The sequence below is a fragment of the Zonotrichia leucophrys genome, chromosome 3, assembly GCF_028769735.1.
Source record: "Zonotrichia leucophrys gambelii isolate GWCS_2022_RI chromosome 3, RI_Zleu_2.0, whole genome shotgun sequence".
NCBI classification, from domain to species: Eukaryota; Metazoa; Chordata; class Aves; order Passeriformes; family Passerellidae; genus Zonotrichia; species Zonotrichia leucophrys.
In genome coordinates this window covers 37,506,169-37,533,816 of record NC_088172.1, presented here as the reverse complement: position 1 = coordinate 37,533,816, position 27,648 = coordinate 37,506,169, and the positions used below count along the sequence as shown (strand labels likewise).

Sequence of the window (27,648 nt, the reverse complement as noted above, 5' to 3'; positions counted from 1 at the left end):
TACTAGGTTTTGTGAAAAGCCATTTGATAATTTTGATCTTTGTCTCTTCCTATCACTCTTAATGGCAAGAAAATTTTTTTTGAAGAGCAATATATAGTAAGTCAGCACAATGTTTTGGTAAAATCAGAAATAATATTGATACAAGTGCAGGTCCTTTTTGTTATGGTCACAGTCCTCATAGGCCCAAAATGGATTAGCCTTTTCTGTAATGGATCTTGCTTCTGTAGCTCTTGTTCATCTGTGCTATTTATACTGTTCATCTTTCTATTCCTAGAGGCCTCTTGGCTAGGAAACAAACACTTTGACTGCCTAAGAGTCTTCTTTGCTACAGCTGTCAAGAAGATTGACAATATATTTACTGTTGAAACTTACAGATAAAATAACTTATGCCTTGTAATCACATGGAGTGGTTTTTCCTAAAGAAAATCACTTGGAATAGTTGTAAGAAGGATTTAGAATTCTACACATTCTGGCATTAAATAGCGTACAAATAGGTTTTTGTCCTATTCTCTGTGCCTGTTCCAAGAACATGAGGGAATACTGATGCTTCAGTGTGATGCTTTTGCTTTTATATGCTTCAAAATGGGTATTTAGCATGTTGAGTTAATTTTACATTTCTCTGTTCTGGGACTCAGGAGTGCTAATCGGTGTTTTTAGTTGTTGGTGTGAGTGTCTTGCTGTTGTAAATGGTTGAATTTTTCAGTGAGATTGTGATAGTTAGTATGACAATTAGTCACTTGAAAAGAAAAAGAGTTAATTTGGCTTTTGTAATTTTTCAACATGCATGATTTAAATCTCTGCTTACCAAAACCTGGCTTCTGAAGTGTTAAAAAAATCTAAAACTACTGAACTTTTAACTACTCTGGTAGAGACAAAAATTCTTCAAATTCTACGTATTAACAGCATTTGCTTCCCAAGTGTGGAATTCAGAAGTTGCCTGTATGTGATAGGGAGCAGTTATTGGGCATCCTTTACAAATATACATCAGTACCAGTCAGTCGATTGGTACTGAGTCATTTCCTTGAAGTGAAATCTCAGTGTGTTCAAATGTCATTTCACTTTTTGGAGGGGGAAACAGTGGGACAGAGCACACTTGCCTGACAAAAGACTTTTTTGCAAAGAGTTCTTTATCTGTTTTTACACTTTCCTTGCTTTAAATCTTGCTCAGCTTTTTATCCAGGTTGGATTTCTCTTGAAGGACCTAATGTTGTTTTATATTGCATGAAGTTGCTTGTGAATCCTCAGTGGACACAATTCTTGGGGGTGGTTCCATGTCCCACATGGTGGCTGAAGTTGAATACATGGAATGAAGCCTTTGGAGACCAGCAGTTACTTGTCATAACCTGTTTGCTTTCAGTGTGCAGTGTACACCATGTATTTTTCATGCACATCCAAGAGTTTAAAAAAGCCACCAGACACAAACTTTCTGTCTGTATTACAAAGATCAGTGAATCCTAATTGACTGTTAAAAAGTGTAGGGGCATCTTGTTCTATGACTTCTTTAATGCTTGTGGTTCTTTCCTGTTGTTTTTTTCCCCTTTATGAAAGGAAAAACAAGAATGGTGGTGGCTGTATATTGCAGATCGGAAGGAACAGATGTTGATATGTATGCCATACCACGTTTGTACACTAAAAGATAAAGAAGAGGTAAAGTACTTGGGGAGTTTACTTTCTGGGATATTACAAAACTGTTGAAGTGTCTCTGGTATGCAAATATATGTAGATTTTAATTTTTTTAATATTTATCTCTTAAGACGGAAAACAAATTTCACTCTCTTGATAAAAAGAGAAAAGTGCCTTTTAACTATGAAAATTGATAGTGGAGAAAGAAAAAGTAATTTAAGACAACTTTGAAGTTTCTTCTGGAATATGTTGGGTTTATTTTTTTCTTGATATCAAAAGATCATGAATAACAGTATTCTGTCAACGTGAAATTCCTAAATTTATTCAGATTGTTAGAAACATTAAGTGTTCTCTTTCTGTACAGCAGAGACTGTGACAAATTAATTAGCTTTGGCTCATATAAACTTTGCTGAACCTGTAACCTTTGGCAGTGTTCTTCATGCCACTTGTCTGAAAAATGAAGACCTAATGTGTTTGTTCTTCCAAATTAGATGTTACATTCAATTTCAAATAAGAGTAGAGTTAAGATAAAACTTTCAGCAGACTAAATATTTTAACCTGTTTGGGTTTTTGAGGCTTAGCATACGGCAGGGTGAAATTGTGTAGTTAATGTAGTTACTTGGCCTAATTCAGAAAAAAAATCATTGATTGAGTGACTCAATGATTTTTCAGCTTTCATGGCAGGTATTGTGTTTGGGTATTGTTGCTCTTTTTTGCAGGTGTTTTATTACATACAGATATTCAAAGAAGTGTCCCTAGTAAGAAACTACAACTTTCTATTTTTCTGTAGTAGTGCTCATTGTTCATTGGAGGACTCAGGTACTTGTTTCAGTGTGTCATTTGAAAGCAGTAAGAACTTTATGGTATGCAATCTCTTTTGTAGGTGGAGCTGAAGTTCCCAGCACCAGGCAAGCCTGGAAACTATCAGTACACAGTTTATTTAAGATCGGATTCATATATGGGATTGGACCAGATTAAACCATTGAAGGTGATGTTTGACTCTGTTATATACTTGTGTTACATTGAAAGCTACTTCTTATGGTCATTAAAACCATAATTAACAGGACCAGAAGTCCTGTTGATAAGAATTCAACCTGTCCTAATTTTAAAACAAGTGGGAAGGATGGACTTAGAAATGGTTTCTGCCTAATGTGCAGTGGTAATTTTATGATGGATTAAATGGGACTAAAATTTGAGATACTTTCCCATGCATGTGTGTTTTAATTCATGTTTTTCTAATGTTTATTCATTTTCTGCAGTATGGTTGGCTGTGTCTTTTTATACCTTGAGGTTTGCCATGCCATTTCCCTGCCCTTCCTTAGTCCTAGATTCATTCAGTTAATGGGAAAAATCTGGCATGCCTTACTTCTGGAAGCAGTTCTTGGTTTTGGTTTGGGGAGTGGGATGGGATTTGTTTTGTTATTTAGTTGTTTTTTTTAACTGTTCTTTTGTGGGTTGCTTGTTTGTTTTGTTGTGTGAATTTGTTTGTTTTCCCAAATTGCTGTTTATTGTCTGTAACCTTTTTTCCCCTCTCTTCTCTTTCCTTATCCAATTACAGCTGGAAGTTCACGAAGCAAAACCAGTGCCAGAAAATCACCCACAATGGGATACAGCAATAGAAGGTGATGAGGACCAGGAAGACAGTGAGGGCTTTGAAGACAGTTTTGAGGAGGAAGAGGAAGAAGAGGAAGATGACGATTAAACATGCTATTGATTGACTACAATATCTGCACACAGTGCAAGCTCTTGGTCTGGCTGTGGAACTTGTACAATTAACCAAGAAACACAGTACAGAAGCTTTGAGAAGGCTGAGTTTAAATTTTCTTTACCAATTAAGAGTGCATTATGTAACTTCTCAGTGGAGGTGAAACAAATCTGTTGCCATTGATACACCTTGGAATATGCTTATGGCTCATAGCCTTCAAAGTGCAGGATGGTGCATTTGTTTCAATTGAAAATAAAAGCTTTTTTATTATAAATGTCCAAAAGTGTGGGCTATGTATTGTCTGATCAGTTTAGGATCCAATTTAAATAAAAGGTACTGTTAGCTAGGAGCAAACTTTCAATCAATTTTTCTGCATTAGGAATTTATTTTAGAAAATGTTTCGGTATATTTGACATTACAAATATCTGTTGATTGAAGCAACATTTGCTCAACTTTCAAACTTGATTGGTTCTGTGGTATTCATTAACTATTTTGCTGTGATACTGCTCACATCATTCATAGCTTTAAGAATCTGTTTTACTTAACTTGATCATTACAAATTGGCATCATATCCATTGCCACATTCCATATATTCCAGAGGGCTGCTTTTTTTAGGACTGTTGCCTTTTTATGCCCGAGATTATAATGGAAATCATAAACTTTCTTGACTCTGCCATAGGATACTTATTAATGGCTTAAAACATTTTTAAGCCCTTATTTCATCAGATCAACAGGAGATCTGAGTCTTTTGATAAACAGAATGTCTGTAAGTAATTTTGGGACCACATGTTATGTAAGCTAGTGGCTTTTGTGTAATGCCTTTATAAAAGGTACATGCTGAAAGCCGAAGTATATTCTTAATTCTCAATCTACCTGACACCGTCAGAAACATTTTAAGGGTAAAATACAACATGCAGAGAGGGCATGTTTTGTATCAGTTTTGAATTCCCATCAATAAACTGGATAATTTGATGGCTGTTTGCATTTGTAATAGTGTGCATCTTTGTCTGAGGTTGTTGGTTTGTTGTTTTGTTTTTTTTTTCCTACCCTAGTCTTCTGCAAGGTTGTAAACAAGATAGTGATTCTGTTTCTACACCTTTTAAAGAAAAAAAAATCAAACCTAATTAGAGAATAAATTCAGGGAGGAGAGCATCAGGGCTATTAGTATATTCTATGAGACTTGATAAAAGCCGTGGGTGGATTCCTCCTTTTCTTCCTCTGAATAAAACAAATTAAATGTTGCATTTCTATACTTCAGAAATACTTAAGAGTGTTCTGCAAGTAGGAATAGATGTATTTCTGTTCCTGTGTATTGAACTATGAAAATACAATGCTGTAAAATGTGACAAATTCTCATGCAGGAAAATTTCCATCCTATAAAAATTGCCCAAAGTCAGAATAGGTGCACACTAATTTGCGACCTTGTTTGTTAGAAAGGGTTGTCACTTTAAATAAAAATTTATATTGTTATATTCTTTGTAATTACAATAGATGCAAATAAAATTTGAAGATGTTCTAATGAGATTATGGTATTTTTCAAAGTACTTCTGAAGTGCACATTGTTAACTTGTAAACCATAAGCAGTGTCAGATGTTCAAACTCAAGAATGAAGGCTAGGTTTAAACTAAAGGACTTGTAACTCCAGTTCTAACTTGCAAAATACTGCAGAGAAATAGGAACACACAAGCTCTGGTTGTGTAGTCCATAGGCTTTTGAGCCAAATACTGCACTGGTGAGAGAAAAGACAGGAGAGAGTCTAATGACTCTTCCTCAAGCAAATAGGCAAGATGGATGCTGAGATGACTGAACAACTCCTAGTGGAAGTCTGCAGTTGTTAAAGGTAGGAGAGGGGTGAGTCAGGAGGTAGAGTTGATAATAAGAGCATTCTGGATGGGTTGGGCTGCACTCTGACCACTGATCCCTAAATTTTGCTACTAACAGTCAAGGTGTATAGATGTGAATGCATTGAAATTATTTTAAGAAGAAAGAAAAAAAAGAATCATGTCTGTGGTCTGAATACTGAACTGGTTCCTTGAAGATTGAAGGTGACAGCTGGGATAACCCTTTAAGTCTACCAACTGGGGATAATTCTGTTGAGCCAATAAGGGCTAAATCTAATACTTCAAAGGTGTATCTCTTGTGTAGTCAAGGTAATTTAGTAAAAAATGTAAGGAGAAGAATTGTGGTGGTATTGGAAATTTTGATAATGTGAGAAAGGCACGCTGATGCTTTTTCTCATGGAAATATGTAGTTGTGCATGGTTTTACCACATCTCCCAAGAAAGAGACAGAAGGAGACCAAGGAGGTATTGAAGAGCTTTAAACAATCAAAACCACCCAACTGCAGCTACCCAGCATTATTGAGTTGTTGGTCTTCTGTTGTGTGGTGTGTCCATTAATAACTATTTTTATTAACAATATGAGTTGTCATTCAAGCACTGATCAGCTCCTTCCTGCATAGCAGTTACCAGGATGGGTAAAACTACAGGAACAAGCAGCATTTTGCATTCACTGTTGTATATGCCTCCCCTTTTGGGAGGGTTTAGGAATCAATCTAGCCAATTTTCTATGTAAGTGTTCTGAAACTCTGGGCTAGTAACTGAAGAAAAAAAAAAAAAAGTTCAGGAAAGAAAATCTGCTTTCCTGCTGCACTCCTTGGGCAATGGTGACTGAAGCATAACTGGGAAGCAGCTACTGTTCTTTTAGCCTGAACAGGTTTGTGTCTGCCCTATTGCTGTCGTGCTGTTTTGTGTAGCCCCTTGTTCTAGGCCAGAGGAGGCAACTGTGCAGAGCCTGACTGTCCTCTCGACCAGAGATGCTGCCAATACCTTCAGGGCTTGTGGCACTTCAAGGGCTAAAAACGGGACTTGGCTGGGACAGGCAGGAGAGTGATGCAGTGCAACTGGCCCTGCTCCATCTCAAGGGTGTGTGCAGGCTGCTGTGACTGCAGTTAGTGCAGGGGGGCACCACCATGAGTTGGATTTAGGCTGCTAAATGCTGCTTGTTGAAGTGGGTAAGTGTAGCTAAAAGAAAGAAGTCATAAAAGTGATGTTTTCTCTTGCGTGTTTTGTGTAATGTGATTTAAACTTCTGCCTCCTCCTCCCACCAAGCGTTGACAATGCTCGATTAATATTGAATCAAGTGGTTTGATGACTGGCAAGTGCCCGTGAGTGGGAGGACCACTGAGCAGTAGTGGAGGAGAAGGTGCTTTTCTCAGGGAGCGGGCGCAGTTCCCGGCCGCGCTCAGCAGGGGGAGGCAGGGGCATGGATTTTTTCAGGAAACCCTACGGTTTTACCAAGGCATACCTATTGTATTAGAGCTGTAGGTTTAGTTTTGTGCTCGCCCTTTCTGGAGGGGAAGAGAGCTTAGGTGGAAGTTTCTTGGAGCTATTTTTTTTCTTTTCAAGAAACTACTGATTTCTATATGTTTTTCTATGATTTGTTCTCCCCCAACCCCCTTGCTGAGCACTTAAAACCTGCTGAAGGTGACCCATTTTAATATTGGGATTAGGGCATTATTGAATTTATTTTAAAATGAAAACATGAGGAAGGCAGAGCTTCCTTTCTTAGTGGCAATTGGGGTGTTAATGAGTCCATTTTGAGCTTTAAACATAGCTTTGTGTTAGTTTTTGTTAAAGTGTGTGCAGAGGATGATCATTGTGAAGGTATCTGCAGTTCAGCTGTGTTTGGAGCCCTGCAAAGGGAGGTACAGGAGGTGGTTCCACCATGGAGATGCCCCTACCTTGAGGAGCTGAATTTTGGGGTGCCTGGGGTGCCTTGTGGGCACCCACAGCACGCTGTGATCACTCAAGTTTTCAATGATGTGTAGGGAAATATGTAAAAGTGCCCCTGGCAGCAGCATCTTTAAAATCTCTTTTCTTAGGGTTTATTGAGGGCTTGGCAGAGCACCCAGGTGCTGGATAAAAGCAGGAGCTTGTTGGAATGCAGAGAAGAGGGAACTGGGTGGCTTGTGTTCACTTTTGAGCTCCAGCTGAGATATCAAATTTGTTCACAATACATCTATTGATATTCATGGTTGCACCTAATTTCTTTCATGGGATGATCTTTTGTTTTAAGAAGCAGTTTTGAGCCAGCAGACATTATTGAGTTGGTAGAAATAATTTTGTGCCAAAATTGTTTATATTTTTCATTCAGTTCAATAACAGAACTATCACTGGTAATGAAACCTATTAATAAATCTAATTAGCAGAATGGATTGTAAAGCTAACAATAATATTTTAAAGCCAAATTACATACGCTTTACCTAGAATTTGATTTCTAATGTGTGCTGAATCAGGAAGAACTGAATAATTTTTAACCTTTCACTGTGTGTAAGCCTTCCCTATACATGCTGTAATCATTAAACAGGGAAGACATTACATTTACATTGTATGGGTGGAATTTAACAGCACAAAGGAAGCTGCATGGACCACCTTGAGCAACTGTTTTTAATTCATCCACCTTTACTTTAGAGTAAGGAGTGAGTGCTTTCCTATTTATGCCAGCAACATAGATGCTTCAAGGCATGGAGGCATTCAGGGGAGAGACCCTGGAAGAGCTGGATGTATTTTAGGTACCTCCTGCAGGGTAGTCCCTGGGCTGGAAGAGCCCCAGTCCCTCTGGGGCATTCCTGGCCCCTCATGGCCCCTCATGAGGATCAGCCAGGCACTGCTTTTGGCTTTGCTGGGGTGTGTTGGTGTAGGTGCTCCAAAGCCCAGGCTGCAATGAGGCCACCTTTAACCTAAGGTAGTTGAAAATGCAATGCTGCCTTTGCTGTGAAAGTCTGTCCTGGTTTTTAGGCATGGCTCTCCTTCACTGCAGTTGTTCATGTGTATGCCACAGACACAGCATCTCTTGTAGCCCTCACACCCAGAACTCCATCAGCTTGTTCTCCTCTCTCTGATGGAAGCACACCCACACATGAGCAGGGATCAGAATGAGCCATACTCACCAATGTGCCAGGGTGATGCTTCCTGCAGCTGGGAAATGTGATAGCAGCGGCAGTGAGGCTTTGCCTTCCACATCCAAGCATCCAAACTGAGATGTCCAGGTTTACTTGTGTGTCATGTTCCCATCGAGGGGAGGCTTGCAGAGCAGGAGGTGTGACAGGCCAGTGGTGAATTCTTTACTGGGTGTTTTATTTTTTCCTTCCCAGCACACAACCCTTTCTCTGTGCCCAGATCACAGCTATGGAATTTGTGCTTCCTAATGTGTGCACATGCAGTAAATTAAACTCAAATTGAATGACCAATTTCCTCACCACTGAAGCTCATTAATTACTATGTGTAAATCACACTGGCTGAGATTAGGTTATAATGGATGTAAAATAGAGACAGACCATGACAGGGTGGTGAGATTTGGATGCCCAGATGACAATCAGTTTGGTCCCTTGAAATGAGACAGCTTTTGCTTCATTTGCAGCCAGCTGTTGGTCCACCCCTATGGCCCAGCTGTGCAGGTCCCCTGGATCAATTCAGATTCCCAAGAGCCTGTTGCTCTCTTGGCCTCACGTACAGGAAAGTGGGTGTCAGCTCCCCATTGCAAGGCAATTTGAGCAACCTCATTTGCATCATTCACTCTCTCTAACATCCTGGGCCAGAAGGGGCTGCTCATACAGGTACTTCTTCCTGAAGTTATGAGGATTTACTCTTCACAGTTAACTTCCCCAGATAAGGTTTTATCTTGGTTGTATCTTTTTATGGTTCCCTCCTGATGTAGATTTGTTAGGTGTATTTGATCTCTCTTTTTTTTTTTTTTTTACCTCCTTCATTCAATCGGGACTGAGGAGTTCATTCAAAACATGCAAAGCTACCCTTTTATATTTTGCATTCAAATTCATATTTAATTATATGTACACTGAAAGTTAGTGGTTTTTTTGAAATACTGAGATGACGATACAGGGGCTCTTCATTCTCCTTCTGTCCCACCTCTCAGCAAGCTTGTGAGACTCGGAGGTGATCAGGCAGGGCAGCTGGGGCAAGTAGCCTGTGTCACCTGCTCGTCCCCCAGCCCATCCCCATCCTGAGAACCAGTCACAGGAGGGACCAGGCTCCTATGGATGAGTGGAGAACCTCTTCTCCCCTTTGTTGTTCTTGCCTGGCAGCCGTGCAAGTCAGGATGGTGGCCCTCACCACGGCAAAGATTGTCTCTGGGAAAGGGGGTGTTGGACGGCGGTGCTGGGTGCTGGTGCAGTGATGTTGTGCCCCTTGCAGTGACACTGGAGCTGGCTCTGCCAGGCACACAGCAACACAGGGTGCTGCACTGAGCACTGTGGGAGCAGTGAGACCAGGAGAGGGAGGGATGGCTGGCAAGGTCAGGGGGATCACCTTTGTTATGAGCTCGGAGAAGCAGAAGGCTTAAAAGAGAAATAATTGGGATGAAAGCAGCTTAGTCCGTGCAGTCCATTGCCTCCTTGCAGCATCAATGCTGACATTATCCCTGCACAGTGTGCCTCTAACCTCTTCTTCCAAATCTGAAGCCTTGAGTGGTGCCTGTGGGGTGTCACTGGATGTCAGTGCCCAGCAGCAGCAGTGGGTGAGCCCCAGCTGGCTGCACACCCCCAGACAGCCCTGCCCAGCACAGCATCGTCTATGCTCGCTGCTAAAAGCCCATTAAAACAAAAAATAGAGCAATATTCTTCAAACCTCACCGTGTCTTAAAAGGGAAGCATGGACCTCTTGGTCAAATGTGAGCCTGGGAGACTCGCAGGAGTGACAGCAATTAATCACCACACTGCTTTGAATCTTTATGTTAGTGCTCAGTGTTAAACACTACCAGGGCACTGATGTGGAAGCTGACACCAGCCTTTGTAAGCCAGGTCTCTGTAGATGCGAGGTTGCAGGCTAGGCAATAACAAAATAGTTCAGCTTGTTAGACACAGGCAAGGCTTTTTGGTATGCACATCATGCCAGCCTCAAAAATGAAGGACGTGTCAAAATAGCAGAGGGAAAATAGAAGGAAAACCCTAAAATCAAGCTTTTTATTTGAACAATATCACTACTAAAATTAGATTAGTTTTATAATCACAATATGATTTCTGAAGTTTAGCATGCAAGCAATTAATCAACCAGCTCAGAATACCACTGGGAAGTATGTTTTGGTTCTGGGTGGGTTTTTTTCCCCTTTTTTATGGTTGGCAGCCATTCCACATCTGAAAAAATGAAGAAGCCTTCTCGGGCATACAGCAGAGGTCACTTGAGGAGCTCAGATCACCTTTGCTAGTTCAGCTGTCTGCCCACCTGTGACAGGATCCCACAAGTCTCTGCAGAGGTACGTGTGGATGGAGGACAGCAGAATCTGGCCTGGGATTCTGGATTTCATATGACTTTGAGGTGATTGAGGGCTAAACTACACTAAAGTATTTCCCCACCACCCAGTAAAATAAAGTCCAGATATAGATTATCCTCTGAAGGTGAGTGCTAAAATTTTGGTTTATTTCTGATCTCTGCTAGTACTATTTTTTGTTAAAGGAAGTTAGTGTATGGCTCAGAGATGGTGCCATACATAGATGGTGCCTCCTTAGGGAGGCAAAAATCTGTAGGCACCACAGCTGCCTGGGCACAGCTGCATTTCAGGAGAGCCCTGGTGCCTGGCTCTACCCACAGGTGTCACAGCCCTTGTGCTGGGGCACCCTGTGCCTCTCCCCACCACCACTGACCTCCCGTGTGTTTATGCAGAGGGAGGGATCTCTGTATTCCCTCCTGGGGACAAGCAGATGCAGCCTGAGCAGAAAATGGCCTTTGTTGTGGTGGTTTGTGCCAAAATTTTTTATACTTTTCATTCAGTTCAATAACAGAACTATCATTGGTAATGAAACCTATTAATAAATCTAATTAGCATGATGGATTGTAAAGCTAACAATAATATTTTAGAGATGGTGCTCTGCCCTGTCCCATGTGCCCATCAGTCAGGTTTTTGGCAAGGGTAGCACTGCATTTCTGTTCCTAGATCCATGCTCATCCCTGATGTATCCTCTTCCAGCCAGGCTCCCCTTCCCTCCCAAGAGCTGTGAAATTTGAGCCCTTGGTTCAAGAGGCTCAAAACTGTCCCGAGGTTTGGCTCCCGGGCAGGGTTTGCCCCTCCTCAGTTTTCCAGGCAGATGCTGTGTGGGGAAGTTTCTCGACTGAGTTTGTATGCAAACAACATGCAGCTCCTGACTGCTGATGGCTATCCAACTCCCTGGCAAATTAAAATCTATAAACTATGCTGGCATATGTAATTTAAAAAATAGCTATGCTATAGTATGGCTATGCATGTGCATTGACTAAAAATAGCACTTGCCAAGAGAAAAACAGAGATAATTACAGTGAATTTGGATTGCAACTGATTTTATTTTTTTATTGAATTAGGAAAAGGAGTATGCAAACATAGCTTATATAGAGACGTATATCTTTACTGCTCTTTTTGCTGTGGAGGAAAATAAAACCTACTGGACTTGGACATTTGATAAATTTTGTTGTATGAAATTGCTACTAATGTCTTTCTCTCTGATGAGCTTTGCTTGAAGGTGGCAGCAGAGCCCATCCTGCTAATGAGATGCAGTGCTCCTCTGGCAGGAGGCAGGAGATGGCACCATCATCACACCTTGTCTTTCCTGTCTCTCTGGTGTGTGAGCAAGTGTTTATTCCTGGGAAGAACAGCTTTCCCTGTGACATGGCTGGGCAGCGGCTGCTGTGGAGGATTCTGGTGGAAGCACAGTTTCCTCGTTGCAGGAGTCTTAATGACTGCTAAATGACAGACTTCAGGGACTGAATCCCTGCCTGGGAATGGGTTTCTTGGCCTTCAATCCCCTCAGGTGTGACATGCAGTGCCCATTAAGATCTTTGACATGGTTTATTTCAGAATATCCGTGCTAACTTGCTTTCAGAAGTGTCCTTTTTTTTGTGGCAGGGGGAGATATCATCTGCTTTCCTGCTGCCAGAGCAGTTTTCCAAGACTAAAGGAAGGGTGGAGGCTGGAGAGGATGTGATCCTGCCCCAACCTGAGGGGACAGAGCTCACACAAGGGCATGGCATGCACTGTGGCAGCTGCTGGGGAGGGAGAACACCCCTCTCCCCCCAGCTCCTCCTCTGAAGAGCAGCTTGCCATTCCTTCTCTTTTATTCACATCCATGCAGCGGGGGCATCCCAGCATCTCGGGCTTTGCCTCTGTGAGGCAGGGCCAGGCACTCAGGGAAGCAGAGCACAGGCATCTGTGCTGCCCCCCTGCAGAAATGAGGCTGATCCAAGAAATCCAGGGTGCTTCACACAGGAATGTCCCTGCTGGCCAGGGCTCTGGCTGCAGAGCAGGGAGCTGCTGGCAGCTGCCAGGCTGGAGGTGTTTAATTGGTTACGTGCCTGGGGAGCCTCTGGCGTGGAAATGACTGCAGAAACAGAAGAGTAATCCAAGGAACAAAACCCCTCACCTGCAGGATTTTTTTTAATTACTGCTCAGACCCAGTTATCTCTACTGCACAAAATGAGAAAAATTATTTGAGAGGGATGCTCAAGGATGGGTCCATGAGGGACCATCCCTCTGCCCCTTCTGCTCCCCCACAGGGGGGTTTGCTGGGTTGCCACAGCACGGGGGAGCTGTGTCCAGGTGCTGATGGCACCAAATCCCCCAGGGTGACATGTACAAGGGGGAAATGGGCCCAAGGCTGGAGGGGAGAGCAGGGCTCCTAAATATTTGCAGATCAGCAAGTTTGTGTTTAACACTCAGGCAAGCATCGATGGGAGCTGCTTGCTCTGAACTGGAGGCTCACCTCTGTTTATGCATCACTGCTGACACTGGCCAGAGTGAGATGGTCCGTGGGGAATCACCTGAGTTGTATAAACAAACATTTAATGGATGACCACGTGTGCCAAGCACCTTAAACTTGGGGATGAATAAGGTTTCTTTGCTTTTTACCTGCAGCAGGTTGCTGTTTGGGCTACAGTTTATTTCACTTTGTTCTACCTACCCACTCTGGGTGCGTGGGATTTTGCCCTTTTGGTTGCAATTCCTCTCAGGGTTTTTTTGCTTGAAATAAATTCAGAAGGGAAGGAGAAGGCACGATCTTGGCAGCTCAAAGGATTGTTTCTTTTATCACTAAGGATGCTGTGTGACTTTATTGCCTTTCTGAGCTCTTTACCACAGCAATAAACGAGCTGTTAAAATATTTTAAAATCAATAAATGTAATAAAGAACCAAGCAAATTACAAAGCTGCTCCTGATGTTTAGTGATTTGGGAAATAATCATGTCCCCAAGCGAGCAGTGGGCTGGGGTGGGGAGTAGCTGGGTGACCTTGCAGGGGCTGCTGCTCCAGGGCTGGAGGAGCCTGGAGCCCATCCTGGGGGAAAAGGGGCTGTGGGGTGGGCAGTGGGCACGGGCTGGGCTGGGCGGGGGAATGAGCACGATGGCACTCCTGTTTCCTGCACATCTCGGCTGCTTTCAGGCTTCAATCTGGGGTTTCTGTGCCTCAGGCATGTGCTTAATGCTCAGCTCACCCTCCCGAGCTGGCTGCCGGAGCGCATCTGAGTCCCTGGGGCTTTGCTCCCACGTAGGGACGAGCCTGAACAAAAGGCGCCCTCCAGGACCGGGCTGGACAGGGCCTGACTATCGGCTGCTGTGGGGCTTTTTGATTGCCCCAGCGCTGCCATCCCGCATCGCCTCCTTTGCTGGGCAAGCTGCGAGGAGCTGGGATGGGAGCAGGGAGCGATGGAGCCGGGGCAGGAGTCGCAGCTCCTCTCACCGCTGTTTGCAAAGGTTCATGCATCTAAATGACTTCTCAGCAGCTGTCCTCCCTGGAGACCCTCTTTCTTGAAAGATGATACTGCTCTTGTAATTAAGGTAATTGTTTAAATTCATTCCCTTAAACCGGACTCCATCATAACTTAGCCAACGGTGTCGGTGCGAGCGTGGCAGGGTTGAAGAGGGTCGGGGCGGGTGTCGCGGGATTGATTCATCACCCGGAAAGATTTATAGGGTAAAATCTTGTTAAACTGAAATGCCTAATAAAGATGCAGGGAAAAAAATCACATGCAGGGCATTACCTGGGCCGGCAGCTGCCCCAAAAGACCCGCTGCTATCCTGTGTGCTGCAGTGACTGGCAGGGTGAATGTCACCCTGCAGCCAGGTGCAGACATGCTCCAAGCCCCAGCCCTGCCCCATCACCTGCCCCAACAGCAGGCTGGCCTGCACACGTTTGTGTTGTTTTGGGACATTTAATTTCCTCTCTCATCTACTCTGAATGCTTTCTGATTTCATGGAAGTCTGAAGGTAATTGAATGTAATTGTTTCAAGGATCAAATTATTTAAATTATGGGGTAATGCTAGAAATAAAATGACAATCTGTGTGAGTTCATTAATGCTGGTGGAGATTGGAGAGCGATGTGCGCCATCGTGCCCAAGCACAGGGCTATGGGCTGGCTTTGCCAGGGAGCCACAGGCTGGGAAGGGGCAATGGATCAGGGCAGGATCCAGCATGGCTCTGAGTGGGTGACAACCCTCTGTGGTACTCATCCCTCCTCGGCAGAGCCCAGACCCTGGCCAGGTTTGTCTTCCATCTGAAATTATTTGTGCTAGGGCTGGTAGCTCTTTGTGTGTCTTTGAGGCTGTTTCAAGGTATCTTTGGGGAGTGGCAGGGATTGCCCTGGGGATAATGGGCTTTTCCCCATGGAGTGCCTCGTGTCCAAACCCTGGATGTTGGCCTGCCTCCTGCCTGGTCATTAAAGCCCTGGTCCTTTGTCCCTCACTTGCCCCAAAAGCTACACTCCCATGTCAGGGATCTGTTCCTCCTCAGAGAAGGCTGTGAAGACAAGCAGTGTAAAGGAGGGTTGAAATATCATCAGTACAAAATAGGTGAAATACAAATATCAGGATACTGGTGAAAAGAGTGTGGATAGGATTTGCTTTAAAAATAATAGTAATTTTGGAGATTGATGGTGACCTGTGGCTCAAATAGTTGGGGGAGCAGTAACAGGAGGCAGGAGGCTTCAGCTGTGCTCCTTGCTCTGCTACTGACTGCTTCTGTATGCAGAGACCCTTAATATTTCCCTGCAGTGCCGTCCTCATCTGAAAACCTTACGCCAACAGAAGAAAGTGTTTCAATGGTTTTGGGGCTGGGTGACAACCAGTGCCTCATGTAAGCGCAACCTTTTCTTTTCCCCACCACCTCTTTATCACCTTTTTCACTTTCATTTGGAAACCAGGCAAGTGATTTCACTGCCCAACCACATTTCTGCTGTTGGTTAGGCAGATTTACTTGGGCAGCAATTTAAAGCTCCCCTACCTCCTCCAGCCACCCTTCCCCTCTTCCCACAGTCAGGAGTGTCTCTCTGCACGTGGCAGGGTGGTGGGAACCTGCTTTCTGTGGAAGGGCCGGCTTTGGTTGAAGGCACCAGTGTGTGGCTGTGGCTGTGCCATTTGTGTGAACATGCCACAGGAGCACAGGCAGGCAGCTCCCCTGCACCCCAGGGCACAGCTCTCCCTCAGCTCCATCCCTGGCTCATCTCTCTCCACCCCCTTGGGGAGCCTGAGATCAGGGAGTGAGCCTTGCATTTGACTCCACAGCAGATGCAAACACTTCAAACCATCCCCCCAACACTATCTCGTCCACCCTTGCTTTTAGCTGTGATTTAAGCTGCTCTCCACACCAGCTGCGTGTTTTAAACTAAAATTCAACTCTTTAAATTAAACTTCAAATTCAAGGCTGTCAAACAAGCCCTGCAAAGAGCATATTCCAATGAACTCTGCAATCCTTCACTGTGCAACATTTGCTCCCAAAGCAGTGGAGAATTGGCTGGTTTGAGGTCTGGTTTGGTTTTTGGCTGCAAATTTATACACAGCATTAATAGCAGCAGTGATGAGAAAGCAAAATTCCCAATCACCTTCCCAGTATTTTGCTCTTGCATTGCATTGTATTAATATGGTATTTTTTGTGAGAGGCCACAGCTGATGCCTCCATGCTGTGAGGTTGTGCCAGTCTGCCCGTGCTAGATGACATTGGTAACGTGGTGTGACACAAACAACAGCACCGGGTGTGACAAGCTACAGTAGCAATGGATCTGCAGAGACAATGGGAAATGACAGGGATGGCTAAGACTCATGCTCAAAATTTTAAATGGCTTACAAGAAAAAGAAGGATTTCTAAAGGATTTTGTCACAATTTTTCATAATTACTAGTATTTTCCCCATTTATCCCATTAGGGAACTTAATTTGTTTGGTGGTCCAGTTCCCTCCATTTTTACTCTGGTAAGGGAATTAATGAGTGCTGGCCCACTGATCCTGATTTTGTCTAAAAAAACAAAAAGATAAAAAGAAAACAGAAGAGGGAAAATGAGGGATTACAGGTCTTTGCCAGGATGAAGGCTGGGATGAAGAGCATTTGTGTGCTTTGTTATTAGCATGTTTGTGAGCACCACGGGTTTCGTACACCACTTACAGAAGACAGAAAACAGTTGTTCCAATTCTCTGCTGATAAGATATTTTTCACACCTACAGAATCTGTCAAGCTTGTAGCAATGCAAGCAAAAAAACCCCAAAAAAACCAACTTAATGCCGCCTTGATTCTCCTGGATATACCAAACTTTGGTTTTTTTTTTTTTTTCTCTAAATGCAGAGAGTTTTTCTCTGACCATGACTCTAAGAAACAAAGAATACCATGGCCATCCTCCTGACCTTTTGCTTGCAAGGGACTGTGGAAACAAGCTAGAGCATCTCACCTGGCTCACAGTAGGTGCTGGCCCTTCTCCCCACTGACAGGGAAGGGCACCAGCAAAGTTCTGGCTCTTATTGGTGCCAATAAGAGAAAGCAGAGAGCCCAGAATCTCTGCTTTCCGCTTTTCCCCTTCTTCCTTGGTAAATAAAACAGGCTAAATGTTTATCTCGTCTCTTGTGGTGTCAAGTCAGAAGCAACTCCCCTAAATGCCAGACAGCCCAACTATCACAAAAGCAGTGTGCAGGGACCACAGAACCAGCAGAAACAATGGTCATAACTGCAAGCCTGTCTGGTGAGGCATCCATGGGACTGGGGAGAGAGAGAGGTGAGAAGCACGTTTGGCTTGCCATGAACACTGAGTAACAATATATGTAAGCGTGTGAAGTGGGCAGTGGGGAGCTGTGCAGCACTCACAAGCAACTGTGACAAACCCCTTTGCTGGGATAATTTGATCTGGCACAGTCAATGGAGCGTGGCAGGATTATTACAACTGTTATTTTTCATGTGCACTACAGAATTTTATTGTCGCATGGTTTCTTGTTTAGGTTTTTGGTTTGTGGTGGGGTTTTTTTGGTTTTGTTTTTGAGGGTTTTTTTTGTTTCTTTTTTTTGTTTCTTTTTTTGGTGGTAAGACCTACTAAACAAGGGAGGAATTGGTACTTTCTGTGCTGAGTGACTGGCAATACAATGAAAATCCAGTCCTGCATTCTGCCCAAGCAGCACGGCATGGCAGCCATACCTAGTTATACAATTTCTGTATATTATGGATATCTTTGCCTGGCCATACCTGTAAGATTCTCAACAGAGCCGACTTTGGGAGTTTGTGTACAGGTGCATGTGTGTGGGTGTGTGAGCAACACTGTGCACACACCCTCAGTGCCTCTGGCAGAAAGATGCTGGCCACAATTCCCCCAATTTCCATGGAAATTATCAAAACCAAGCGGCTGCTCCTTCCTCCCCATCCGTGGCACATCACGTAAGCTCAGCATCGGGCCAGGCTGCTGCAGGAGCGGGACAAAGGGCTGATGCTACACTCCGGTTTCCATGGCAACAGAGGAGGGGTAGTGAGACCAGAAATGTTGCAAACACCCCTTCTTCCCACTGCAGCCCAGCGCACCGTACTGCAAAAGACAGGGCCGTTCTGAGGGGGGGCAGAGGGGGCAGGAAGAGTCCAAGTGTCTCTACCTTTCAGGTTGCAGAGTTTCCAAAAATAAAAAGAAATGGCAATTTTCCTTCTCAATCTGGTGGCAGAGGGGAAGGAAACCCGCCACGCAGGCCTCGTCTTCTGCGTGCGAAATGCGTGTGTTCTTTAAAAGGCAGTGGTTGGCTGCTTATCCGGACATGATGTGGTTGAAGCTGTCATCGTAATGGAAATTCATTGCTGTAGCTATGGTAAATTGAGTTTTCTGCCTGTGCTGAATGCATTAGTCTAATGAGATGTTTGCAGCTGGAGAGCTGAGCTGCTGGAGACTTACACTATGCTAAAAGACAGGGAGAAGATGGCTTTTGCTGGGTCCTTGTGACTGTGCTGAAAGTCCTCTGTCCTTTGGGTCCCAATGCCCAGGCTCTCTAAAGACTCTGCTCAGTATCTTAGCCTAAGAAATAGGTAAGGGGAAAGCATGCTTCTTCTTCTTCCTCTTCTTCCTCTTCTTCCTCTTCTTCCTCTTCTTCTTGTTCGCCTGGTGTTTGTCGCTGAGCCTTGTCAGAGCAGTTCTTGTTCTGTTTGTGTGTAGGTGTGAACTTTGCAGCTCCTCAGCTGCAGACTCTGTTCCCCAAGGCACATCCAGAGCCCTGGGAGCAGTTCCTGCAGGGAGAGAGGCAGAGAGCAGCCCGTGCTCCCAGCGTGTGCAGTGTCTGTGTCTGTGTGGGGGTGTCTGTGAGTTAGTGGAGACTTCTGACTACAGGGCACTCTGCGTGCAGTGTGGCTTTGGGCTCTTCCAAACCTGAATCTAAGTGGTCTTTTTTTTTTTTTGGCTGCCAAGCTAATGTCTCTTCCATTTTAAAAGCAACTTATATTACAATATATGTAGCAGACAGTAAATATGTCACGTGTTCTGGGGTTTTGGTATAGTTCATGGAGCAATGAGTTTAATTATAATCTCCTCATATCTTCAAACCAGCTGTTAAGTTGAATTTTTACGTCTAACTGAAACCTGGAGGGAGCAATACTGTTTGCAGGCTGGGTTTTTCCTCCGAGACCAACAGGCTTCTAGCTTCTGAGAGGCACTGAGGAGCACACTTGAGCGGAGTTGCTCGTGTCTGCCTTTCCAGGTGTTTCAAAGCTAACTTTGGGGGAGGACAGAGCAGCGGCAGGCAATTCCTGCGGGCACCTGACCAGCCCTGTGCTCCCTCCCCAGCCCTGCAGCCTCGCTCGCTGACCGAGGGTGAAGCCCGGCGTGGTTCAGTGAGTAATTCCACATTTCCATCGCTGCTGGAGGGCTGTGGGGTGGTTTAGGGAGTAATTCCACATTTCCATCGCTGCTGGAGGGCTGTGGGGTGGTTCAGGGAGTAATTCCACCTTTCCATCGCTGCTGGAGGGCTGCGGGGTGGTTCAGGGAGTAATTCCCCCTTTTCATCGCTGCTGGAGGGCTGTGGGGGCTGCTTGCTTTGCCTGGGGCTCGGCTGGCAGCAGCGGTGTGGCAGAAAGAAGTTGCTGTGGGGTTTGGTGCATGCGGGGCTTGTGGCAGGAGCAAAGTTAACCCGGTGAGCTGCGGAGGGAAAGTTGCTTGAATGCTCTGCTTGGAGGGGGATCGCTCTTTAATCCTGGGTTTATTTCAAAGAGGGTTCTGAAGACGTTTTTCTCAAGGACAGACCAAGGGCTTTTCAAATTGAATAAAGGCACAATGGGAGAAGTAAAGCAGAGAAAGGGATGGTGTTTTTTGTGGGAGCAGGGTTTGAATCTGAAGAGTGTCTTTGTGCTACAGGAGTACTTACAGCACCTTCCTCCCCACCGTGCTGCCGGTCCCTGGTGCAGCTCAGCACACCAGGTTCCATCTCCTCTGGTGTAAATCAGCATAACTTCCCTGGCTCCAGCCTCATCTGACACCACCTGAGGACGTGGCTTGGAGATATACTAGTTCAGGTTTTGTAATTTTATTTAGATGAGGCGCCTCCCAGTTCTCTCCTGCTGCCTGCTCCTACAAAGGTGACTTTGTATTTTAATTCAGATGGCACACTGATTTTCCCGGTCAGGCAGAGCCCCTCTGCCCCATCATAAAAGTTAGTTAGCTGATATACCTGCTCTTTAGATTAGAAAGACTGCTAGGGGCATGAGTTTTTCAGTGACTGAGTGTGAAAGAGGGACGGGGAAAAAAATCTACCAAGAGGAAAAGTACATGTGCTGAATTAAACCAGAACTCTGCAGAAGGTATACCTTGAGAAACGCTTTGTTGGTGAGTGGAATAATTCTGATGTTTCTGTTATTCTGTCTGTTGGAAATGTTTAAGTCAAATACTTCCTTGTGTCTTGTGGAAAAGGGTGGGTAGAAAGTGGCAATTTTCTTTCTTGGGTATTCAGTGACTTGCCATGAGGTTTCTCACCTGCAGGGCTGAGACATGACTGCACAGGTGCTAGACAGTGGCTATGGGACCTAGAAAGAAGAAATTGCAATAGGATGCTTTCCCTCAGCCATTCCCCTTAGTTCCATGCCTGACACAAAGATTTTGGGTTTTGTTAAACATAATTTTAAAATTTTTTAAAGAGAAACATGATATAGAACCTGATTGTGGTACCAGAGGTTCAGTAGTCTGAGATGTGACCTTACACAGATGTGTCCCCAACATCTTTCTCTCCCTCAAATTTGAGTAATATTTGAGAAAAGGGAAAAAGCAAGAGAGGTCAGGTTGTGGGCTGAATGAGGAAGTGGGGTGTGGAACATTTGTCCATTCCCATCCTGGTGACAGGAGACAGGCAAGCCCTGCCAGCTGGGCTCCTGCCCGCTCCCCAGCCAGCCCTGCTGCAGGGAGACACTTAGGCAAGGGCCTCTCTGCTGGGACATGGGCATCAGTGGGGATGCACCCATCCTCCTCATCCCTGGCCATGCTGGTGCCTCTCAGCATCCTTGGACTCCCCAGCACCCAGCTCTGGTGGGAGCCAGCTCAAACCCAATGGTAAAATATGGGATAATTTGGCTCATTTAAGATGAATCATAGAAGCTGGACTTCAGTGATCCCGTGGGTCTCTTCCAACACAGGATATTCCATGAGTCTGCATCACCACTTCTCAGTGGGCTCCCTCCCTGCAGTGAACTGAACTCACATCACTAGGGCTAGCCCATGTACCTAGCACTATTTTGGAAACGCCCAGGGTACTTCCAGCAGAGGCGTGCTCTCCTCCTGCAAATGGCTGGGAACGCACACACACCTGGCAAGTCAATAAAAGGGATAAAAACACATTTTGGGGTAAGGAAGACCTTCAGGAAATACTTGATGAGAGCAAAACAGCAATGATTTCTGTTGAAAATTGAAAGAAATTAAATGTTTATATTTGGTAACACTGAAGTCAGCAAAGCCCTGTTTTCTTCAGGGCGTTTTAGTTCACTTTCATAAACTATACTTGATGGCCACATGGTGTCTTCAAAAAAGTAACAATGAGAAAATATACCCCAGTACCCTAAAATCCTGCCCTACTTCTTCCTCTACAGCTTTAAAATGGTGCAAAGGAGGAGTCAGCTTTATTTATATGAAACACTCCCAGCTGAGTTCTCCAGCTGACCATTAAGAGCAGCTACAGTGTTTAACAGGTGATGGCTCTCCACAGTGAGAATGAACAATAATTGCTTTACTTATGCAAAGAAAAATATTCCAGGTTCACCTTGGAGGGAAGAATTAATTACATGTATTAATTCTGTCATAACAAGTTGTCTCATGAGGAATTGGTTTCCTGTACAAAGGAAACAAAATTTTCTCTTTATTTTGTTGTATATTAGAAAAGAAACTTAATTCAAAATTGTGTGTCAGGAGATTACACACTGCTCTGCTGAACGCAATCATGATATACTGGTGCACTAAAGGTCCTGGTTAATTTGCTATTGACAAATAAAATTGAAAAGAATTTATAATCTAAGTTAGCACCTTTGCACCAGATTCTTCTGTTGATGAGAATGAAAAAATTAACAAAAGAAAAGGTGATATGCAGTGAATGTGAAGTCAAAATTTATTAAACTTCTAAACTCCTGATGTAATTTTTTAATAAAGTCTTATTAAAGATTATGAACCTGTAAGTCATTCATTAAGATTGACTGTTCCCTTTAGGAAATAGTGTAAATTTGGCTTGAATAAAGGATTGCCCAGAGAGAGTCTGGATGTGTAATTATATTCCACTGAAGGATGAATAATTCCTCTTGAACTGAACAGTTTGCTGTAGCCTTGCAGTTTATTCTGCCCTCACCTTTAGGGCTGATTCTCATTGTACAGAAGAAATGATGCTATAAATGCTAGCCTTCCCCTTTCCCCCTGTGGGAGTTTGTTACTCTGCTCACTTTGGGTGTGAGACACAAAGGCTGGGGTTTCCTTTCCAACATCCCTGGCAGGGCAGCCAGGAATGTGTGTCTGGTTTCCTGCTCCTCTTCCCTGGCATGTGCACTGCTGCCGGTGCGCTCGGCGTTCGAAATGCCAGAGTGACAAAAGCTTTTGCAGGCCCAGCTGTTGCTCTCGTTGCTTCGAGTATTTTTATACATGGGGCTCCCAGGAGTATTGGCTGGCATTTTGTGTGTTTGTGACAGGTGTGGCTGAACAGGAGCATTCAGAGCTGTGCCCCGAGTCGCTCGCAGTGCTGTGGTTACCCTGCCCCTCACAGAGGGTCTGCTCCCACTGCCCCACACACGGGTGCTGGCTGCGCCCACAGCTCTGCAGCAGGGAAGGGCAGCGCTTGGCACAGGCAGGGGGAGGCCCTGTGTCCCCCCTCTGTTAACTCTGCCCTGGCACTCAGGCGCTGCCTGCCTTCCTGCCACCGTGCTGCAGCTCCAGGGTCATGGTTCGGGAGATGGGCAGCTGGCCAAGGCACCTCAGTTCCAGCCCAGACACATGCTGGTAGAGACACACTGTCCTTGGCAGCTGGAGCTGGTGCTGCACCTGAAGCAGTGCCTGGCTCTGTACTCTGCTCCCACCTCAGCCCAGAGTGCCAGGGAGTAGCAGCTGCTCCATTGCTGGACTTCTGCTGGCACCTGTGCAAGCCTTGCTTTCTCAGGGACAGCTACAGGAGGGTAATGCCACAGCATGTGCAGCAATAGGCATCCTTGTGGCATCTCCAGTGGTTTGAAAAGCCAGCTGTGTTTCTCTGTGACACTCCTCAGACACCAGCAGCACAGGAGCCCACGCTGCCTTTTGCTGAGGGATGAGGCTCCAAGAGCTGCCCTGCCTCTCTGTTGGGTAAATACCTTCTCATGGGGCTTGCCTCCATCTCTCCATGCTTCCACCTGTGTGAGGGAGGCACCCCAAGATGCATCATGTTCTACCTGGCGGGAGGTGCAGATGCTTTCTTGTTTCAGCCCATCTTCCTGTCACACACCTGAGGTTTCAGTGAAAGAGCCAACTGTGAGTCACATGTAAACCACCATGTCCCCAAAATGCAGGATCAGTCCTTCCTGGCCTGAAAGCCTGTAAGCAGCATTGGCCCCCAATGATTCCTTCCTGCCTGCCTGCCAGGAAAGACCATAGACAGGCAGGTTTTTAATCCAAGACCTTGTCGTGCCCCACAGGCAATGAAAATTATGGTAGTTGTCACCCTGAGAGGCTCCAGTGAGTGTTTAGGCACTCTATAAACTCACAGTCAGAGGGAATGTGTCACTCAAACACTCAGTCTTTCAAGGCAAGAGAAAGGAAAGGTGGGAATGAGGGATCACCACTGGTCTTGTTTGCTGGGTGTCCTATTGCCACTTCGGGTCCCCTTGCCAAAGTCATCTCTTGGGTGCCTGCTGCTCCCCAGCCCCCCAGAGCAGCCTGAATTTGGGGCAGAATGGACAGACCTGAGCCATGAGACCTCCACTGCTCCTTGCAAGCAGCTGTGGAGGCTCCCCTGGGGAGGCAGCAAGGGGGCACAAGCTGCTTTCTGGTGGAACCTCTGTTTTACAGGATCGGTGCGTAAAACAATGTGATTTCCAAAGTACACATTGGTGCTTTGCAGCCACTGAGACCTGTGGACACTGTGGGGAGAGAGACATGACTGGAGGCAGAAATAAAGGTTTGGGAGAGGTCTTCCCACCTGGCCAGGTACTCAGATGACATCTTGAAAGGAGAGACAGGCACTGAACAGGGCAAAAGACAGCTCTGGGATTTTAGCTAAGGAAGAATCCAAAGGGCAATATTACAAATAGGGGTTCCATATTAAAGGACCTGAGAGATCATGAGGTTTTCTTTTGTCTCTGCTATAATTTTTTGGTTTTGAGCTGAGCTGCCACTGTGCCTGGCTCTGGCTCTGTGGGGAAATGCCTGCACAAAGTGCTGTGCTTTAAGGCTTGGGCAGATACAGCAGCCCAGAGCCATCACAGAGATTCCAGGATCACTTCAGGGGTTTGTTGGTGACTCCTATGAAAAACCCCACAGCATCAATAGGATTGCAGCCCAGCAGATGCTGTGGAGTCTAATGATAGATAAGGCCTTTAAATATATGTATCTGCATATTTCCATGAGCTTGCATGTGCACGTGAACTTTCCTATTGAACTGAATAGAGATAGAGAATTTTTTCTTGTTCTCCATCAGAAAGAATGAAGTGAATCAGTGTTACTTCATTCATTACCCCCAGGAAGAAATATCTTGAGGGCACATCCATTTGGCATGGCATCTAAAAAATCATGCAGAGGGAACTGAAGGAGGACTTCGGTAATACTGCATCTGATGCATTTTTAAGATCTGTTTCCCACAGAAGATGTCTGTTTTCTGCCTCAGAAAAGTACAGACCTGGTGAGAGCTCTTGTTTTGTAAATGCCCAGTGCAGATTCTCAAGAGAACCTCTGTGAAAGAAACGGCACAAAAAGTCTCACCTTTCTTTCCTGCACCAGGTGCCAATAAAGGAAGGGTGCTGGGAAAAAGGGAGTTGTAGTGGGTGGCCCATCTTTTAAAAGTGAAAGTGTTCCCTTCCTGCAGCTTGTGCAGCTGCCAGGGAGGTGGTGAGTGAGTGAGCAGGGATGGTGCATGGCCCTCCTCTATCCCTGAGGGATAGAGTGTCCTGTGCCACTGTCAGGCAACAGCAATGCAACAAATGGTGCTTCAGTGCAGATGTGTAGTAAAGACACTCACAGAGTAAAACAAGTAGAAGAGGAGATGTATTCAAGAAACTGTTTATGATCATTATTTATGTATATGTGGAGACTCAGTACCCTGTTGCCTTAAAAAAAATGTTTGTAGCATTTATCTCCCGATTTAATCTGGCAACCTCCATCTATTTGCCCGTAAAGGATGAATGAGATGTGCCTGGTAACTATCTCTTATGGCTCAGTAAATACTTGAATTTATTTGCATATTAAGTTGGCTGCGCTCCTATCGCGCTCGCTAAATGCAGCAACACGAACTACTACACAGAGGAGGCTCATGGGCTATTAATGTGCCAAGGATTTATGTGAGTGACTCCCTTTAACATTAATGGAAGTTATCTGCACAAATCGCCTTCCACTGGGGGAATAGACCATAATGTATGTAAATACATATTACTCACTGCTGCTTAGTTATTCAAGAGGACGCTGAGCAATCTAAACCACCGCTCTGGTGCTGATATATGAGCAGTTTTCCTTAAAGTGTGGGAAGAGAGGATGCTGCTTGTTGTGTAGGTTGTTGTGTCACCTCTGAGCTGGTGGTGGTTGCAGTCCCTCAGGCTTTAATGGGACACAAAGGAGGGAAGTTTTCAGGGTTAAATCTCGGCTGAACTGGCATTTTGCATGGGAGTGAGGGCAGCTCTGCTTGGTGGAAGGCAAGAGCGAGGAGATGATGTCTCTGTCTCTGTGGAGCTCCCAGTGTGGCTGGGAGTGCTCCCCATTTCCCAACCAAAGGCTCTGCTGTGTGCCCCAATGCTGCTACCTTTCAGGAGGGGCTGCAATGACCCTTCAGGTTTTGTCAGGCTTGGTTCTCCTGCCTTCACTCACTTACCTGGGAAGTCCCGTTCATGTAGGTCAGTGTGCAGCATGGCTGGGCTCTACTCACATGTGTGGTGTAGTTTGTTTCCCTTCCCACAAAAATGGATGTCCCCGTGTGCAAAGGGAGTTTTGCTGCTGCTTTCCCTGCCTGGAGACCCCAGGACTGCTGGACTGGTCCTGCCTCACTGGGGAGGGTGCAGGCATGGGCAGGGTGTGCTCTGGGAAAACAACTGTTGTTGTTCCCCCTCTGCATGGCTTTTTTCCACCTTTTCCATATGTGTGAAAGCAGTGTGCCTGGGGGGTGCCAGTCCTGCTGCGCCCCCAGCTCAGCTCAAAAACCTTTGGACACGTGTTAACATGTTGTGTTCCTCTTGGGATTGCTGTAGTGGCATCAGGTCACTGAAGTTAAGCCTGTACAAATATGCTTGCCTCTCAGAACATGTGTTTCTTGGGTGAAGCTAAAAAACCAGAAAATGTAACTCTTCGCTTATTCACAGCTGACTAGATGAGGGTAAATTTCCTCTGGAACAAAAATGAATCAAGTGATTAGGCTGATGGGACTGACCACAGTGTTGCTATTTCAGCCTGCTCCTGACCCTGGCTGACCACAGGTTTGTGTTCCTTCTACACCTGCACTCGTGAGCTTGGGTGTGTCAGGGCACCCTGCAGCAGACACAAAATGTGCTGGTGGCCTGTGCCAGTGCTCTGGGATGGTTAGTTTGGGATGGAGCTGTGTGGTATGGGGAGAGACACCTGGGAGAAACCTGCAACTTCAGGGACATTTTTCTTAACTAGATTATTAGAGATCGTGAAATTCCTTCAGTCTTCAATATATTAAATTTACCTGCCATGGTTGTTACCTCTGATTTCTAATTAAATGAGATTATTGAGCTGGGAGACAATATTGCACAAATCATGATTTGTTTCTTTTCTTTACCCATTATTTTTACATGCTTGGCAGTGGCAGCCTCTGCCGACAGCAGGGACCTGAGATGCTGAGATGGCAAAGAAACTCAGGGATCTGTCTTTGTCAAAGAGAAAGATCTGCTCAGGAGAGCTACCAGTAACCTTGTGCCAGGGCTCTTGTCTCTCCAGGAGCTCAGAACACACGGAGCAAGAGGGTCTGTCCAGGGAAGGGCTGATGTTTAGTGGTGAGCTTGGCAGTGCTGGGTTAGCAGTTGGACTCCATGACCTCTGAGGTATTTTCCAACCCAAATGTTTCTGTGATTCTGTGCTGCAGTATTTATTTACCTGGGTAGGCAGTAAGCTGCTGTGTGATGAGGAGAAAATGAAGGGAGGTTGGGATGTGTGATGTGGAGGTAGCCATGCAGGAGCAGCCTCCTCTCTGAAATGAGGAGAGCAGGACTGATTGAGACTTCTGGTGGGTGATTTATTCTAATTAATTTGGAAGCTGGTGTGTTCTCTCAAACTGATTAATATCTAGCTCTGCAGATACAGGGGTCTCGTGCAGAGGGACATACGGAGGGGATGATGAGCACACAGAGGCCCATCCTCCTGCCTGGGTGAAAGCCTCAGGGCAGGCAGGGAGCTGGAAGAAGAAAGAAGTGAGGCTCCAG

General features: G+C 45.2%; 2 protein-coding genes across 2 annotated transcripts in view; both read left to right on the top strand.

Annotated features, from left to right (window-relative positions):
* The window catches only part of SEC63 (SEC63 homolog, protein translocation regulator), a 55,002-nt gene extending 50,150 nt beyond the window's left edge, over window positions 1-4,852 (top strand). Inside the window, exons 19-21 of the mRNA XM_064707834.1 lie at window positions 1,549-1,647; window positions 2,507-2,611; window positions 3,182-4,852. Coding sequence (XP_064563904.1) covers window positions 1,549-1,647; window positions 2,507-2,611; window positions 3,182-3,325 — 348 coding nt within the window. The 3' untranslated portion in view covers window positions 3,326-4,852. The remainder of the gene's footprint in view (window positions 1-1,548; window positions 1,648-2,506; window positions 2,612-3,181) is intronic.
* Window positions 4,853-18,454: 13,602 nt separating this feature from the next.
* Window positions 18,455-27,648, top strand: part of SCML4 (Scm polycomb group protein like 4) — a 65,003-nt gene continuing 55,809 nt past the window's right edge. The window contains exon 1 of the mRNA XM_064706886.1: window positions 18,455-18,612. The gene's annotated coding sequence lies outside the window, so the exon portion shown is untranslated. The remainder of the gene's footprint in view (window positions 18,613-27,648) is intronic.